This window comes from Phaseolus vulgaris, chromosome 5 (genome assembly GCF_051622355.1).
Source record: "Phaseolus vulgaris cultivar YP4 chromosome 5, ASM5162235v1, whole genome shotgun sequence".
Taxonomy (NCBI): Eukaryota; Viridiplantae; Streptophyta; class Magnoliopsida; order Fabales; family Fabaceae; genus Phaseolus; species Phaseolus vulgaris.
The window spans coordinates 20,600,808-20,619,567 of NC_143502.1; the positions used below are offsets into that span (position 1 = coordinate 20,600,808).

General features: G+C 42.6%; 1 protein-coding gene across 1 annotated transcript; it reads right to left on the bottom strand.

The window, feature by feature from the left end:
• Positions 1-16,789: 16,789 nt before the first annotated feature.
• Positions 16,790-17,173, bottom strand: LOC137834093 (uncharacterized). Its single transcript, XM_068642158.2, has one exon. It carries the CDS (start codon positions 17,171-17,173, stop codon positions 16,790-16,792), a length of 384 nt encoding a protein of 127 aa, XP_068498259.2.
• Between the last annotated feature and the right edge of the window lie 1,587 nt (positions 17,174-18,760).

The following is an 18,760-nucleotide window of genomic DNA, read 5'->3' on the forward strand; positions in this document are numbered from 1 at the left end:
CTTTCCATAACCATTCCATATCAAAAACTCTAAAACATGTTTTTGTTGTTTTCTTGATGTTTCAATCCGTAGAAATGTGTTAGGTTATGTTTTTAATCGGTTCTTTGTGTTTGTTTGTTGTTCTTTACGGTTTACATGTTCTTATTGAAGTTTCAATCGGTTTATATGCTTCATTGTCTTGTTTCAATCGGTTGAAGTTCTAGAAATGGGTTTCTATGCGGTTTTGGCTTGGTTTTTGTGTTCTTGATGAGTTCTTGAATGGTTATAGAATCTTGATCCAACTCTTGAAAGTGTCTTTTCATATACCAACTCACATCATGTGGTATCATGAGTCTTAGGTGTGTTCTTGTGTGTTTGAGTTGATTTTGGCACTTTTAATTCAAGAACTTTACATTCTTGTTCTTTAATTTCATATACCTTGCCTTTATTATCATTAGAATTCTATTTTTACTGTATTTGAGTCTTTCTTGCTGTTTTTAATTGGTACAAATTAATTTTGCTTGTGTCATTTTGATTTTTGATTCTCTATAAGTTTTGTCAAGTCATGTTTCTCCCAAAATGTCATCAATTCTATGTAGTACTTTTCTTGATAATTTTGGTTGATTTCTTTTAATTGAGTGCAGTTTCATATTTCTGTTTTTGATCCTTTGGTGCCTTTTATTTTTAGTTTTGACTTCATGCGTGTGTGTTAGGTCCATACAAGTTCTTAAACATCAATGTCTTTTGAAGTTCTCAATTCTGTTTTTTTTTCATTCCAAATTAGGTTTCCTCTGTTTTTCTTGAATACGTGTTGACTGTTTGATTTATGGAAATTTATTTTGTTGGCGAAAAATTCTGAAAGAGTGAAAAAAGAGTGAAAAAAAGAAGTATATCAAAAATCCAAATGCAAAAAAAAATGATAAATGAAATACGTACAGAGTGTAAAATTTTGACTCTGGAAAAACGATGATGCGGTAGTGATTTTAGAAAATTTATCACAATTAATTGGTATATTGTTTTTGTGTGATTCCAGTGCATAAATTGAGATAAGATCTTGAAGTTTCAGTGGTTTAAAGTTGCACTTCCAGTTTGCATTATCCAGTTTACCATAAATCTGTAAAGTCGCGCACATTTTATACAAATTTCCAGTAGTGTTGTTTTTTTGGTTTTCTTCATCCTATTCTAGTGCTTTTCTCTAGGTTCCTTTTGTGTGTTATCTTTTAATTGAGTCCCTTATTTTCTTGATTGTCTTTTCCTTCAATATTCTTTGAGTTTGTCATATATCTTGTATCTCCTTTTGCTATAGCCTTTTCTTGTTTACACCTTTTCTTGATTGTCTTTTATTGTTCTTTAAAGTTTTGTGGTGTTTTGGCTTTGAGAAAGAGTGGGTTGCTTTGACACCTTTCATTTGAGAATTACCCAAACCCCAAGAAAATCTTGGTTGAGGAAAGAATTATTTCTTGGAATGCTTTGAGTGCCTTTTTACTTTCCATTACCGCAACATAATTGTTCAATTTTCTAACCTTGTTTTCTTGAAATTGTTTGTTCATTGTGTTTGCTGTTTTCATTTTGGCAATGGCTACCTATTCAAGTGGTGAATCTTCCAAACCACACTCTCCACAAAGAGCATTTATTCTTGGTGAATTGAAGGAGGCAAAACGCTCCCTTGCACAAAAAGATGAAGCCATAAGACAATTGGAGGAAAGATTACAAAGACTTGAAGTGACTCATGATAGGTCCAACCATGGAAGCCACCATTCTCATAGACATTCTTCAAGAAGTTCTTCCAATTCTCATGGCCATGAAGAAGAAAGTGGAAGGAGGAGGGATGTTGTAACTTTTTTCCCCCAATCTCCCTTTCCAGTACCTCCTCCGCAGGTTCAAGTCGATCTCCCCGAGCGATCTCTACTCGGGTAACCCCATCTCCCCTTGGAGGTTGGTTGGTGACGGTGCACACCCCTCTCTTCGTCTTCAGGATATTCTCATAGCACTTCTTTGTCGCCTTCTAGTCACACTTGATTGTTATCTCAGCTCCCTCAAGGGAGAGTAGCTTCATCTTCATATGCCTCGTCGAGGCTACTGCCCTTGTTCTGTTTAGGGTAGGCCTGCCCAGAAGGATGTTGTAAGTTGAAGGGGCGTTGACAACAAGGTACCTTATGTTAACTGTGCGGGATATGTTGCCGTCTGTGAAAGTTGTCCTTAGCTCTATGTGCCCTCGCACCTCCACCTGGTCCCCAGTGAAACTGTATAGGCAGCCGTCGTAAGGTCTCAATTGATCGGGCGACAGCTGCAGCTTATTGAAAGTTGACCAAAACATCACATCCATTGAACTCCCCTGATCGATCGATGCACTCTCCTCTGCCGTCACCATTGGATCGTTGTCATGTGGAACCACGTCCTGTAGATCGGCCTTTGTGAAGAAGAGGTCGGGTTGTGGGGACTGGTCGAGCTCTCCTGCTTCTACTGCCATCACCTCTCTAGCCTACTTCTTTCGCTGGGAGGCGGTACATCCTCCTTCCGAAAATCCTCCAGAGATTATGTTGATCTCTCCAAGGACAGGTATTTCATGCCCTTGATCTCCCGCAAGGGCCACTAACGTCGGGGCCCATTGGTTCTCTTGTAGGTACTACTTCAGGAAGCCATTCCTTACCAGTTCGTCTAACTGGTGCCCCAGCGCTAAGCAGTTGTGCAAGTTGTGGCCAAAGGCTTGGTGAAATTTGCACCAAGTGTCTTTGTTGGGCCCTAGTCTCCTGTCGGTCTTCGGGGGTGACTTCAGTCTGTCTGTCATGGGGACAACAGTTAGCTCCTTAAGGTCTATCCGGAAGCTGTGTCTGGTGGGAGCACCTTCCTTTGTTTGTGCCCTGGTCTGAGGCTTCCTTGTCTCATATGGTGGCTGCTTTCCCAGGGCATTCTTCTCTGTCGTGGCCTTGTGCACCCTCATGGGCTAAGGACGACCAGTTCCCCGAGGTCTAGCACGGCCAACACTTCCACACTTTTATGTTAGCTCTTCCCCTGTGCCGATGTGGGCCACGGCTCGGTGACGGATCTCGCTAAACGTCTTTGGATGACACCTTATTAGAGAATCACTGAAAGGTCCTGGAAGCACTCCTCTCCTAGAGGTGTGTACCATCATGTCTTCGTCCTTAGTGTGCAGCTTCACCACCAGTGCCCCGAACCTGTTCAGGAAATCTTTCAATGGCTCTCCCTAGTATTGCTTTCCGTCGAATAGATCGAAAGAGACGGGAGGAGGAGCTTGGTTGACGATGAACTGCTCTTTGAACAACGTTGAGAACTGATCAAATGAGGTAATGTGTCCATCGGGAAGACTGATGAACTAGTCCAACATTGTGCCTGAGAATATTCCCATGAACAGTTTGCAGTGCATAGTGTCAGTTCCTCCCGAGATCATCATCTAGGTGTGGAAGGCCGTGATGTGGGCCTCTGGGTCTTCTACACCTGTGAAGGTTATTTTTGGAACCATGAAGTTGGCTGGTATTAAGGTGTCCATGCGCCTGGGAAAAGGGCATGGGTTGAGCCCTAACTGGTATGGGCGGAGTTCGGTCATCAGTCGTACGCTCCCCCATGCATTGTAAATCTTTGTGCAGTTCTTCATTGTTTTCTCGCGACGCAGCCAAATCGTCCTGGAATCGGTTCTAACTGGTTGTTTGCTCAGTTTGTACTTCAACCAAAACCCTGTCCTGATCAGCCTTGGACGCCGCCACTGCTTGCTGAAGAGCACAAATGGTCTCCATGAGTTGTTGCATGGTGACGTTGTCTCCTCCTTCTAGCGCAGTCGCGCCTTGTCTCGTATTCCTCATGTTACGGGATGGGTCTTGTGACTGTGGATGTGACCTAGTTTTATCGGGCTCCACGATGGGCGCCAAATGTTCTCGCCGGTTGACTCAGCCACCGTTGACTTCAAAGGCAGGTGGTGGCTCCTCCTATTTCTAGTGGTTTATGTGCTCCCTTCAGGTGATAGAGAGTGGCTTCATTGAAACGGAGGGGACCCTACCTATTGATTGCATTCCGACGATCAAGTCAGTACTGGGCTAAAGAACAATGAATAAGTAAAATAGTTTCAGTCTTAGAAACGGCGTACCTTTACCAGGGATCTCAACTCCCTTTTATAGGTTGTTTTTAGGTCAACTTCCCTGTCTCACTTGAACCTTTCTTCTAGTGAAATTAGGGTTACTAGGAAGACATTATGTCGCGTTGTCATGTAATCTTAACACAACAGCGACGCAGAACCTTCCTCTTTTAGAGTGCAAAGGCTAACAGTATGGCTGTCAGGGTACCAACTCATGTACCAATTGTGCGCACTCATTTGTTCTATAGGTGCCCTAATTCTTCACGTGCCATGCACGCAACTTTCCCTGGAAACCCTAGCGCTCTTGGGATTTGGCGCCGCCAAGGAATATTTGCTTGTGCTAGACCCGAATGTACTATACACACCACATGCATGAACTCTCTCGTGAATTAGATCATTCTTATATCTAGGTTTCAACTCATATTATTTTTGGGGCCCCGCTTACGTGGCCCATTATCGCGACCAGACCTCCAATGTTCGATGTCGACGTCTGATGTCGACCTCTGATGACAGTGTCTGAGGTATGGCCAGTACAAAAATAAAGACCTTAATTTAAAATATTTCAAAATTATGAGAATTAAATATTAACAAATATAACTAAAACTAAAATTGCACATAAAATATACGTACATCAAAAGTTAAAACAAAATAAAGTCAAGTTTTTTTAAGTATGAACTCGTAACAAAAAAAAAACTAGGAATTATATAAACCAACTACCATCAATCATAAAAAAATATGCAAATACTGTTGAAATACTTATTATCCAATATTAATTGTTGATATACTTATTATCCAAGGTTATTTTGCTGAGTTTTTAAAATAAATTTTTGAAACTATAGAAAACTTATTTGTATTTTAAAGTTAATCTTTCAAAATTTTAGAGAATTTAGTTATAAAATATATTAAAATTGTGTAGTTTTTAATTATTTATTTATAAATAGATTTAATTATATTGATTTATTTATTGAAGTTTGAAAAATTTGAAGTTATTGAGGTTCTATAATAAATCTTAAAAATTTAACGAAAGTTAAAAAAAATATTTATTCTTTTGCTGAGATTTTAAAAACGAACATTTGAAATTTAACGAAGGTTCAACCTTCGTTATTTTGCTGAGGTTTTAAAATAAACCTTTGAAATTTAACTGAGGTTAAAAAAAACTTCGTATTTTGCTGATGTTTTAGAATAAACCTTTGGAATTTAATGATGGTTAATGAAACCTCTATTATTTTGCTAAAATTTTAAAATAAACCTTTGAAATTTAACGAAGGTTAAAAACACCTCTAATATTTTATTAAATTTTTTTAATAATTTTTAATACTTAAAGAAAATTAAAAAAAAAATCGTTAATTAAATCAATTCCTAAAATTTTAAAATAAACCTTTGAAATTTAACGAAGGTTAAAAACACCTCTATTATTTTATTAAAAAATTTAATAATTTTTAAAACTTAACGAAAATTAAAAAAAATTGTTAATTAAATCAATTCCTAAAATTATATAAATATATGTTAAATAACTTTTGTTAAAACTTTTCTTTTTTTAGTATATTATTTTAGATGTGAATTAGACTTTTTTTTTTCTTCTTATCTTTTTATTGATGTTTGCAGAATATTTTTTAATCATGGACAAATGTTATTATTTATGATGGAAAAAATTCGCCAACATTAACTAGGATTATTTTTACCAATATCAATCGATTTTTTCAACCGACATTGCTTGTTGAGAAGGTTTCGCGAAAGAAACTTCAACCGTAAATATTATAAGAATAATTTTGATTAATGTCATTTTAAATAGTTGTGATCATATCAACTGACAAAAATAATTATTTGATGTTGTTTCCGCCGATTGACCCAACGTCTTCGTGCGTGCGTTTCTGTTGACTTCGCTTCCAAGAACCCTTCGCTCCCACGTTTCCTTCCTCCGGTAGAACCACCTGAAAACAAAGAAATAAAGGGCGCTCTCGCGGCCGTTCTCACTCCGACGGTCAAGTCAATTTCTCGGGCAATGAACACCAAACTCTTACTCTTAGATCATTGTGTGTTCTCTCTCACTCTGTTAACTCTCAGAAATGCGTAACTTGCACTAATGAAAGCGTAGAGTGTTCTGTGTAAAATGTCAAAACGTATCTTGGTTATGTCTGTTGTCAACCTTATATACCTTTGGTCCCTTTGCCCTTCTATCTTGTCGTTACTTAAGCATTCTGGGAAAGCGTCTTAGCGACACTAGCACCCAGTCTTAGAGCCATCCAGTGCGTAAGATTGCTCTGCCGAACTCTGCCGAAGCGCACCTAGCGCAGGGTGACTACTTGGATGCCAACTCATGCATCCAATCTCTGAGTCATCCGCCCGGGGGGTTTCCTGCCCTACTCGCGGGCGATGCATGCAGATCACCCCTAGGACATGACCCTTTACGGATCGTCTCTGTCCCAGTGGCTCTTTAACGATGGTGCGTACTACCGCGTCCCTACACCCCATGCACGGGTCCCCTGTGATTTGGGCCTTCCCCTACTGGTTACTAGGGTGTGGCTTGAAAGCCACCTTGCTTATCCACTTTTATTGTTGAGGTGTCGCGGCCCGAGGACTCCACACCCTGCCTCGACGCCGCCCCTTCCTCGGCTCTCTTTCCAGCGGACCCCACCTTCGGGGTCTCACCATGTTGACATTGGTTAACACTCGAGGTCGGTCAACGCCCGAGGACCGAACGGTACACAAGCCCCCCAGTCTCGAGCTGTCAACTTGTTCAACGAAGAGACTATAGCCTCGCCCTACCGACCTACGCGACTTCTCATGATATGACGTGCACAGTGCCTTGAAGTGACGCCTTTCTGTTCACGTTGTAATCAACGCACATGTGGCTTGATCATGTGGTTGGGACTTAACGTCGCTTGTGCTTCTCAAGTTTACGTTAAGTCTTTCAAAAACGTGCGCTTCGCGCACTGTTCCATCACTTGAGACCTCTCTTACGCTCTTCATCTTCTTCCTTGAGCTCTCTGATTTCTTCCTTCCACAAAATCGAAACTTTCGCTCATCAATCATCAAAGGTATGATTTTTATCCATTAATTGATCTTCATTTCTTATCTCACACATTAATAACTGTCTGGGTCTGTTTATATTTCCATGTTTCGAATCTTCCTCTACATCTTCTTCGTTCCCCTGTTTCTGGGTTTTTCACGAGAATAGGGGTTTCTGAGCTTTTTAGTTTCACACCACAATTTTCCCCTTGTTGAACCTTTGTTTCTTCCTTTCCTTGTTTTTTCTTAGCTTTCTTTCATCATGGCGCGAACAAAAGTCACTGCCAACCCTCCTCCTCCTAGCATCAACTATAGTCCCCTGTACCCCTGGGCTTCTGACGAACTCCTCGCTGAAACCTCCTCCCCTACCTCTCTTGCTGACTGGAGGGCACACTTAGACACCCGATTTCAAAGGTAGGGCATTTGGGAGGGATTGTGAAGATTATATCTCCGTCCGCCCCTGTGTACAAGGTGAACCAGTGATGTGATTCCACTAGCCACATAGAGAAAGGTTCTTGACCTTCTTAGGAATCACCTTGAGTTGGACAATATAGAGGCACTTTTCTTAGAGTTGGATCATTGTTCTAAGACAAGAACTCACCAAAAACTAGTACAAAATCCCAAACTCATTAGGATGCTCCAATTCTAGTCAAATTGAACGGAACAAAAACTGGAAAAAGAAGAGAATAAGATGAAGGACATCAAAGAACATAAAGAACCGAAGCTACACAAATTAAATCTGAAAATGCCGAACCAAAAACAACAAGGAACAAGCTAAGACATGGAATTAACAAAGAAGGAAGGAAGGAGAAGAGAATTGCTCATGAAGATGGAAGGGTGATGGATGATCTCGCCACTAGAAGTGTGGAATGCTCCTAGATGAGAGTGATGCCGCCACTTGAGGACTCCATTGATCCATCAAGATAAGACTAGAGAAGAAGGCTCCAAAAGCTTTCCAAAGTTCACTCAAAATTTGAGTAGAGTTTTCTTAGATTAATTCCAATCTGAAAAATACAAGGGCTGCACCTTAATTTATAGCCTAAGGTGCTGAAATGTAAGCTACACAAATTCAAAAACTCCCTCCTAAAAAGCTTCTAGAATTTGCGCCTAAAACAAAGCATGAGGAAGGTGTGATCCCTTCTCTCACTTTGGCACCTCCTTATTTACTCCTACACCTACCTACTAACACCCCCCCCCCCCCCTAAGACTCTTAACTAAAGACTAAAAGATGCTTTAACAATAGAGGATTCTAATGTTTCCCTCTAAGCACCTTCAACAATATTCTTTATTATTTAATACTTGGCCTTGCCCTTCATAGGATGGACTTGGGTTTGGGCTTGGGCTTTGGGCTTGGGCCTCTCTTTATTTTATGTCTTCTTTTAATTTTGAGAAGACTAGAAGGAAGAACTTCAAGTGTGATGGTGAATTGCCTCTTCCTTCTTTAATAAAAACCTCATTTACTTGACTCTTATCATACTCCCCGAGTTGGAGAGAATTCGTCCACGAATTCTGAATCCCTGCATATAACAAAGTCAGTTTACTTTTATAATCAAAAGTGTAAGAAAAAGGAAGACATGACTTAGCAGATGGAACCAAAGGGATTGCAGAAAAGGATGTCCTATAAATCGACCAAGTTGGAAAAATTTGTTTGGGAATGATGATGTTTTTTGGAAAAAGACCTCTTAAATGGTGAAACCCATTAGGAGGTATGAAAAAATCATCCCTAACATATTTTAACCAAGGTGGTGTTGAAATAGGATCCTTGGGGAATGAAAAAGATAAAGAAGAAAAAGACCTTGGAGGGTCCATTGGAGGTATAGCACGAGTCAACATGATGGATTTAGAGGAGAAAATGGTGTGACTCGGTGTAGTACTTACTTCTTTTTCTTTCTCATTTTCTCTTTTAGTTTTCATTTTTATTTGGTCCTCATGAACCTCTTTGGGAGAGAGGGGTTTTAATATAACCTTGCGCCCTAGGAAGGAAAAAGACATTGTATTGGATAGGCCATCATGTAAAACATGTCTATCATATTGCCAAGGCCTTCCTAAAAGAAGATGAGATGCTTCCATGGGCACAACATCACATAAAACCTCATCTTTATACTTTCCTATAGCAAAGTTAATGAGGACTTGTTTATTCACCATGATTTCACCTACTTCACTAAGCCATTGTAATTTGTAGGGCTTGGTATGAGAGATAGTGGGTAAGGCTAACTTCTCCACAACTCTTGTACTAGCCACATTAGTGCAACTTCCCCCATCAATAATCAAGGAACATAACTTGTTGTTGATAAGACATCGGGTGTGAAAAATATTTTCTCTTTGAGTATCATTCAAAGATTTTGGAATTGTGCCCAACATACGTCTTACCATCAATAAGTCACCTTCACAAGGACTTTCACTCTCATTTTCACTTGATGGTCTAGAAGGTGAAGAATGCCTAGGTGAATTGGAATCATGCTCACTAACTACAATGCCTTCATGCATGTACATACTTCGTTTAGAAGGGCAATTAGCAGCAATGTGACCATATCCCAAACATTTAAAACACTTTTGACTAGACGATTTAATTGGGGATTTAGGCCTAGAAGTAGATGGCGTAGGATCCTTGGGTTTGAAAGAAGAATCTTTGGAAGGATGTTTAGAAAAAGAATTTTTGTTTTTCCAAGACTTGGAGTAGTATCCATCATTGGAAGCATTTTTGAAAGAGTTTTTCTTAGCAAGTTGGGCTTCCACCTTCATTGCAAGATGAACTAAAGAGCCCAATGATGAATACTCTTGTAACTCAACAATGTCTTGAATATCCTTCCTAAGACCACTCACAAACCTAGCAATCATAGCTTCCTCACTTTCTTCTAATTCAATTTTAAGCACAAGCGTCTCAAGCTCTTTATAATATTCATCCACATTTAGCGTGCCTTGTTGAAACCGTTGGAGTCTCAACATGAGGTCTTTCCTAAAATGTGGGGGCACAAATCTAGCGCGCATTTGATCCTTTAAAGAGTTCCAAGAGTCCACGGGAGGACCCTTGTGATAGATAATGTCCTTTACAATTCCATGCCACCATTTCATGGCATAATCACTAAACTCTAGGGTGGCTAGCTTAAGCTTATGCTCATCTTGGATCTCATGGAACTCAAATATTTGTTCACACTTAGCCTCCCAATCTAAATATACATTAGGATCACTAGAGCCATTAAAACAAGGAAGCTTGACCGAAGGTAGCCTAGCCTTTGCATCTTGGTAGTAACCATTGCCGTAGTGATGTCTTTCTCCTTGATGATGAGGTCTTTGTCCATGAAATGGTGGTGGATTCCTCCTTCTCCTATGCTCTTCTTCACGGCCAAAATCATTTGAAGAGGCTCTTGAAGATGGTCTATGAGAATGATGCCCATCATGGATAGAAGGAGATGGTCTACCTTGTTGGACCTCCATCTTTTGCATTTTCTCTTCCAAGCGTCTAATAGTTCTTTGTGCTTCATGTAATTCACCAAGGATTGAAGCTTTGGAAGGAGAATTCTGCTTGTATGATGCATCACTTGAAAATCCAGCCATTTTGGAAATAAAAAACAGCAAACACACAAAAACAGCAAACAAGTTAAGAAACAAAATTTAGCAAAAACAGTGAGTGTTTTAAGCAAAAATGCCGAAGTGAAATGAGGCTGAAAAAGAGGTCACTCTCAAAGAAAGAATGTCCTTGCACCAATCTGATCTTGAGGCCTTGGAATCCTCAAATGAAAGATGTCAAATCAAGCACACCAATCTCAAAAGCAACCACCACAAAACCAATGAAACAATAAAGACAAACAAGAAAAGGTATAAGCAAGGAAAGGTAATTGCAAAAGGAAAACTATATGTAAGACAAACTCAAAGAGTAAGAATGAAAGACAATCAAGAAAATAAAGAACTCAATGAGAAAAGTAGGCACACAAAAGAATACTTAAGGAAAAGCACTAGAGTAGATGAAGAAAACAAAAATTTAGCTACTGGAAAATTTTTTTTAATGCAAACTGTGCTTGATATTCACTGATTTAACTGGAATGATGTAGAGCGAACTGGATTATGAAATTTAAACCACAGAAACTTCAAGATGTTAACTCAATAATGGCACTAGAATCAATTAAAAACAGTAAGCCAATTAATTGAGATAAATTTGTTAAAATCGCTACCAGATTACCGTATTCTTTTCGGCAGAATTGTACACTTTTTTTAATTTTATTTATCATTTTTTGTGTACTTTGAATTTTTGAATGATTCTTTTTTCTACTCTTTTCTAACACTTTGAATATCACAAATCCAGAATTTCAGAATTTTCCAGTGAGTAAATCAATTGCAATAAGGAAAAACAGTAAGCACTTTTTTTCAGAAACAGAGAAATCCTAATAGGAATGAAAAACAGAATTATGAACTAGCAAAGACATAATAGAAAATGATGTATTGAAACTTGTATAGGTCTAGAATACAAGTATGAACTCAATTCTAAAAAGAAAAATGCACAAAGGATCAATATCAATTCAGAAAATTATATGACACCAAAGCAAGAAACAATCAAAGCAATAAAAGTACTACTAGAAGTAATGACATATATGGAATAACATGACTAAGACAAAACTTGACATGATTACAAAATTAAAAGACACATCACAAATTTTAACAACAAGTGAAAGGAAGCTTAAGGTAAACTCTAGGAAGGATAATGCCATTCCAAAAGAGCAACCATACTCATAAGAAGAATGAGTGCCATAAACCTTTTCACAAGCACTTGGTGTAAAAGAAAAACAGCAAGAAAACTCAAGCAAAAATCTAAAACAGAAACTTAAATTGCAAGAAATTAAAAGAGCTCTTGAAATTAAAGTGCACACAACTCAACAATTAAACAAGAAGAACCTAAGACTCATGATACCACATGATGTGATTCCACTAGCCACATAGAGAAAGGTTCTTGACCTTCTTAGGAATCACCTTGAGTTGGACAATATAGAGGCACTTTTCTTAGAGTTGGATCATTGTTCTAAGACAAGAACTCACCAAAAACTAGTACCAAATCCCAAACTCATTAGGATGCTCCAATTATAGTCAAATTGAACGGAACAAAAACTGGAAAAAGAAGAGAATAAGATGAAGGACAGCAAAGAACATAAAGAACCGAAGCTACACAAATTAAATCTGAAAATGCCGAACCAAAAACAACAAGGAACAAGCTAAGACATGGAATTAACAAAGAAGGAAGGAAGGAGAAGAGAATTGCTCATGAAGATGGAAGGATGATGGATGATCTCGCCACTAGAAGTGTGGAATGCTCCTAGATGAGAGTGATGCCGCCACTTGAGGACTCCATTGATCCATCAAGATAAGACTAGAGAAGAAGGCTCCAAAAGCTTTCCAAAGTTCACTCAAAATTTGAGTAGAGTTTTCTTAGATTAATTCCAATCTGAAAAATACAAGGGCTGCACCTTAATTTATAGCCTAAGGTGCTGAAATGTAAGCTACACATATTCAAAAACTCCCTCCTAAAAAGCTTCTAGAATTTGCGCCTAAAACAAAGCATGAGGAAGGTGTGATCCCTTCTCTCACTTTGGCACCTCCTTATTTACTCCTACACCTATCTACTAACACACCCCCCCTAAGACTCTTAACTAAAGACTAAAAGATGCTTTAACAATAGAGGTTTCTAATGTTTCCCTCTAAGCACCTTCAACAATATTCTTTATTATTTAATACTTGGCCTTGCCCTTCATAAGATGGACTTGGGTTTGGGCTTGGGCCTCTCTTTATTTTATGTCTTCTTTTAATTTTGAGAAGACTAGAAGGAAGAACTTCAAGTGTGATGGTGAATTGCCTCTTCCTTCATTAATAAAAACCTCCTTTACTTGACTCTTATCAACCAGTCTGCGTAGATAACTGCGCCAACGACGGGGAGCCGTTCTTCTTTTTTTACTAAACCGTCTTTAAGCGCATTAGGCAGCGCCTCCCTTTCAACAGCTTTGAGAGGGAGCTTCTAACTGAGATCAACGTTGCCCCGACTCAGCTGCATCGCAACAGTTGGGCCTTCATCAGGGCCTTCTCCATCCTCTGCAACTTTTTCAGCCATGCCCCCTCAGTAGATGTTTTTCTACACTTCTTCGAAGCTAAAAGCCCTAGGAAGAACCTCTGGGTTAGCTTCAACGGGATAACTGGGAGAGTTATCCTCACTCTATTCCAGCAATCCTATAAAGGATTTAAAGGAAAATTCTTCAGGGTATGCTGCTCTGAGTGTGACTACACTGCCCTTGATGGATTTCACCTATACTGGGTGGAGAAGCTCAAACTCAAGAAGGCCAAGACCTTGGATGAGCTCTCTTAAGCTGATCGCAGGGTATGCCAGGTTTTGGCCAGCCTGGGGTGATTTTCAATACTGTAAAATTTATCAAGAACGAATATAGCCCAATTGGGCTCGCTGGCTATATTGGTATAGGAGTCCATTCCTAATCTTCTTCATGCACTACTATACTTATGGCTCTCCTTTATCTGCTAACCTATATTTGTACTGATTCTCTGATTCTTTCTTGTTTACTTGGTCCTTATCTCTTCTTCTTTGGTACAGGCATGGTGTTGAACGCAGAGAAGAGGGCTAGGCTGGCTGAGGTCTTGTCCACTCGTGATGACGCAACTGCTAAGGCAGGTGCCTCTCCACGTCCTGCCTCCCAGCCTGCTCCTCTACCCTCTTCCTCTCAAACCACCCCCACCCCTACTTCTCCATAAGCTGCTCCTCCCCCCACTTCTCCAGTTCCCATTGCGGCGGTGCCCTTGGCAATAGTCAGGGCTTCCCCACCTCCAGCCCCCCTAGAGAAAAACAAAGGGGTGGTGCTCATAGGTTCAGACGAAGATGAGGACATCGTGGAGGGCCTTGCCTTCAAGAGGCGGAAATCCACAATGGTAGCCACTTTTCACTCTTCTTCTGCCAGGCGCCCTGTCTCACTCAGGGACAACCCTCCTAGTGCTTCCTCTCTTCCCAACCTTCTTGCACTCGAAGATGGGGCCGAGAGCGTACCTAAGCCAGCCCCCACGCTTGAGCTTCCCTTGGTCCTTCAGCAAATCCTAAAAGGCTACCAGAAAGGGGCCGCAGGGAGCTCTGCTCATGAGGCAGTGCCGGAGAGCTTGACTCTCAGCCGGGGAACTCTTAGCTCGTGCCAAATCCTTTTCCCACGAGGCTGAGTTGAAGGCCAAAGAGCAACAAACCCTGGCAGAAGAGCTAACCTTGGTGAAAGAGCAACTGACAAAACAAGCTCAAAGCTTCTACGTTCGGGAAACTGCACTAAACCAAGAGCTGGGCGTTCTTTGAAAAGCTGAGCTGGAGGCCAACAAGAAGCTTCACGATGAATGCCAAAAGTACACCACCTTGCTCAACAAAGTGGTGCCACCACGTGCTGAGGTGGTGGAGCTCAAAGAAGAAGTTGAGGCCAACAAAGCCAAAATGGCCAATCTCGAGGAACGCTCTATTGCCCGGGAGGTGCATCTGGGTAGGGTGGAAGCTGAGCTCACCGAGAAAACTGAAGCCCTCGAGAGAACCAAAGATGAGCTTACTGAGAAGGTCGAAGCCCTCGAGAAGACTAAGGTGGAGCTCACTGTCCAAGCTGAAGACTTTGAGAAGGCCAAGGTGAAACTCCTTGACGATGCTGCTGATGCTTATGATGCTGGGTTTGAAGATGCCCTTGCTCAGGTGGTTTACAAACATCCTGAGATGGACACTTCGCCTTTTGCCACAGGGAACCACATTGTCGACGGACAGATCGTGCCAAGGCGTTCTCAACAGAATGCCACTTAGTCTTTTAAGCTTTAAAATCTTATGCTTAAGAACATTTATAACTTTGAATGTAACTTGTACCTTAATTTAGATGTTTTGCTTATCTCCGCTTGTGCCTTTACTTGCCGCTTTTGCTAACAGCGCTCTGATGCTAACTTCACACGATGTTCTTGAGATTCTTTAAGACTTTGATCTTTAGGTAGCACGCCCTTACGCCCTCTTCCTTTAACTTGCTTAACTACTTGTGAAGGCAGCGAGCATGCGTGAACCTTCGGTTGTGCTTATCTTCACCTCTTGCTTTGGACAAAGAACTTCTTTGCTTGATACTTACTTGTATTTTGCTGTCCTGGGGCGTCTACCCTCAAGGCGCGTCTCTGGCTTCGTCTTCGCTCAGAGGCGAAGGAGGACTTAACTGGCCGAAGCCTACTGTTCGTACTTGGTGCCTACACTCAAGGAGGAGGCATTCCAAAGAAGACTGTTGCTTCCCTTGAAGTGTCTAAACACCTAGACGACCGGTGCACTTGGTGCCCATGCTCGAGGAGGAGGCTTCCCAAAGGGAGCTGCCTTCCCCTGCGAGGTGTCTAAACACCAAGACGACCAATGCACTTGGTGCCCACGCACGAGGCGGAGGCGTCCCGAAGGATATCGCCACTCCCTCTCGAGGTGTCTAAACACCAAGGCGACCAGTTCATCACCAGGAATTTTGCTAGTTATGCTTGATGCCCACGCTCGAGATGGGGCGTACCACAAGGCACTGCCATTCTTCCTTGAGGTGTCTAAACACCAAGGTAACAGGTTCGTTTCTTACTGAACCGTGTTGTCCGCGCTTGGCGCCCACGCTCAAGGAGAAGGCGCCCCGAAAGAGGCTGCCACTACCTATCGAGGTGTCTAAACACCAGAGCGACGACATTCTCCCCTGCATTGTACAGAAAACTCAGGAATACTTGTAAATGTAATTTTTTATTGGGTGACCTCATTAAAAAACCCTTGTAAGGGAAAAAGAGTGTCCCCTTAAACTGTATACAATGCAAGAGTTTTTAACTGAAATAAAACTTGAGGTTGGCTGCATTCCAGGTACGAGGAATGGGGCCTCCCTCCAAGATCTCAAGCCTGTACGCCCCGTTTCCCAGGACTTTCGTCACCCTAAAGGGGCCAGTCCACTTGGGGGACAGCTTGTTCTCCAACTGGTATGGGTGAGCCTTCCGCATTACTAGGTCAGCGACTTGGAAGTGTCGGGGCTTTATCTTGGAGCTATGCTTATGCTATACCCTTCTCTTTACTGCCTCAGCTTTGATCCTTGCCTCCTTTCTTACTTCGTCCAGTAGATCCAGGTTCACCTTCCTTTCTTCATTAGACTCCTCGGCCACGAAACTCTGAAAGTGTGGCGAGCTCTCCTGAATCTCAATTGGAATCATCGCGTCCGACCCGTACACCAAGCTGAAAGGTGTTTCTCCAGTGGTGGACTGAGGCATGGTGTGGTAGGCCCACACTATTCTGGGAACCTCTTCCGCCCAGGTCCCTTTAGCTTTCTCGAGTCTTCTCTTCAGCCCTCTGAGTAGGACTCTGTTGGTGGATTCTACCTGCCCATTTGTCTGGGGGTGCTCAACCGATGCGAACACCTACTTTATCCTGACCTCTGTACACAACTTGCCCAGCTGCTGGCTTGCAAACTGCGTACCGTTATCAGAGACGAGACGCCTCAGCACGCCAAAGCGACATACTATATTCTTCCATACGAAGTGTTGTACCTTGTGGGTTGTAATCTGTGCGACCGGCTCAGCTTCGATCCACTTCGTGAAGTATTTGATAGCCACTACCAGATACTTCATCTGCCTTATTGCCAAGGGGAAGGGCCCCAGAATGTCGATACCCCACGTGTGGAAAGGCCATGGGCTGTAAATCGACCTCAACTCTTATGGTGGCGCCTTATGCTAGTCGGCGTGTTGTTGACACTGTTTACACCGCTGGGTGTGCTTTATACAATCTTCTCTCATTGTGAGCCAGTAGTAACCTGCACGGACAACCTTCGACGCCAAGGACCGTCCTCCCACGTGACTACCACAAATCCCCTCATGGAGCTCTTCCATTATACGTGTACATTGGTCTCCGCTAACGCACACTAGAATCGGGTGGGTGAAACCATGCCTATACAGTTCGCCATCGATAAGGGTGTACTTGGCAGAGTTCTTCTTTATCTTCTTGGACTCCGCGAACTCCAGTGGAAGTATCCCATCAGCAAGGTAGCGCCTATAGGGCGTCATCCACGTATCCTCCTCTTCAACTACGCATACTTGCATGGGATCTTCCCTTTCCATCGAGATCGGGTAGGCGCTCACACTGGACGTCCTTAGAGTCTCTTGAGTCAACGACCGGTGACTCCTCGCCCTTCCCTTAAACGTGCTGATCTGATGGACACCTACCATGTTATCAACGACAAACGTTCGTGGTGTTTTGAGGGTTTCTTGAATCACCGTCCTCTACCTTCCCCCCTTGCCCAAACTGGCCAACTTGGCGAGTAGGTCAGCACGAGCATTCTGCTCCCTTGGGACGTGCACTAGCTCAAACACCGCGAACGCCTTCCTCAAGACTTGGACATACCCTAGGTACGCGACCATCTGTGGGTCCTTGGCCTGGTACTCCCCGGTGACTTGACCCGTAACTAGCTGGGAATCACTCTTTACTAGTAAACTGCGTGCCCCCATCTCCTTGGCTAGGAGCATCCCAGCTATGAGGGCTTCGTACTCCGCCTGGTTGTTGCTTGCCTTAAAAGTAAACCTCAGGGCCTGCTCAATCAACAGTCTGGTCGGTCCTTCCAATATTACACCCGCTCCACTCCCTTGCTGATTGGAGGACCCATCCACCGAGAGCACCCACCTAAAACTGACCTCCTCTTCTGGTTGCGCTCCTCCTGAGGAGAGTTCTACTACAAAATTTGCGTACACCTTGCCCTTGATGGGGCCTCGGGGCTCATAATGAATGTCGAACTCCGAGAGCTCCACCGCCCAGGGCACCATTCTTCATGCTACGTCTGGCTTCTGTAGCACCTTCTAGATAGGTAAGTTCGTCATTACCACCACCGTGAAGCTCTGGAAGTAATGGAGAAGCCTCTTGGCCGCGAACACCACGGTTAGGGCCGCTTTCTCCAGGGCATGATACCTCACCTCTCGCCCCTGCAATACCTTGCTTACAAAGTATACTGGCATTTGCGTCTGGTCCTACTCCTGAACGAGGACTGAGCTGATCGCTTGCTCCGTTATTGCAAAATACAGCCGGAGCGGTACGCCCAACTGTGGCTTGCACAGCACGGGAGGAGCGGTCAGATACTCCTTTAACTTGAGGAATGCCTCCTCACACTCTACGGTCCACACGAACCGGTTGTTTCTCCTCAAACACTAGAAATAAGGGTGGCCCTTGTCCCCTCCAGCGAATACAAATCTGGACAAGGCCGCCATCCGCCCCGTCAGCTGCTACACCTCCTTTACCGAGGCAGGGCTCCTCATAGCAAGAATTGTCGCACACTTTTCTAGGTTTGCCTCTATCCCACGCTCGGTGAGTAGCAAACCCAAAAACTTCCCTGCCTCGACCCCGAACACACACTTTTCGGGGTTTAACTTCAAGCGGTACTTCGCGATTGTAGCAAATAGCTCTTCCAGGTCAGCTACGTGCTAGCCCCTCTCCTGCGAGGTCACCACCATATCATCTACGTAGGCGTGGACGTTTCTCCCAAACATGGGTGCAAGGAGCCTGTCCATCAGCCTCTGGTAGGTGGCTCTTGCATTCTTCAGACCGAATGGCATCACTGTATAATAGTAGCAGGATGTCTCGGTCATAAATGTCGTTTTGCACTCGTCCCTGGGTACATCTTGATCTGATTATACCCTGAGAACGCGTCTAGGAAACTG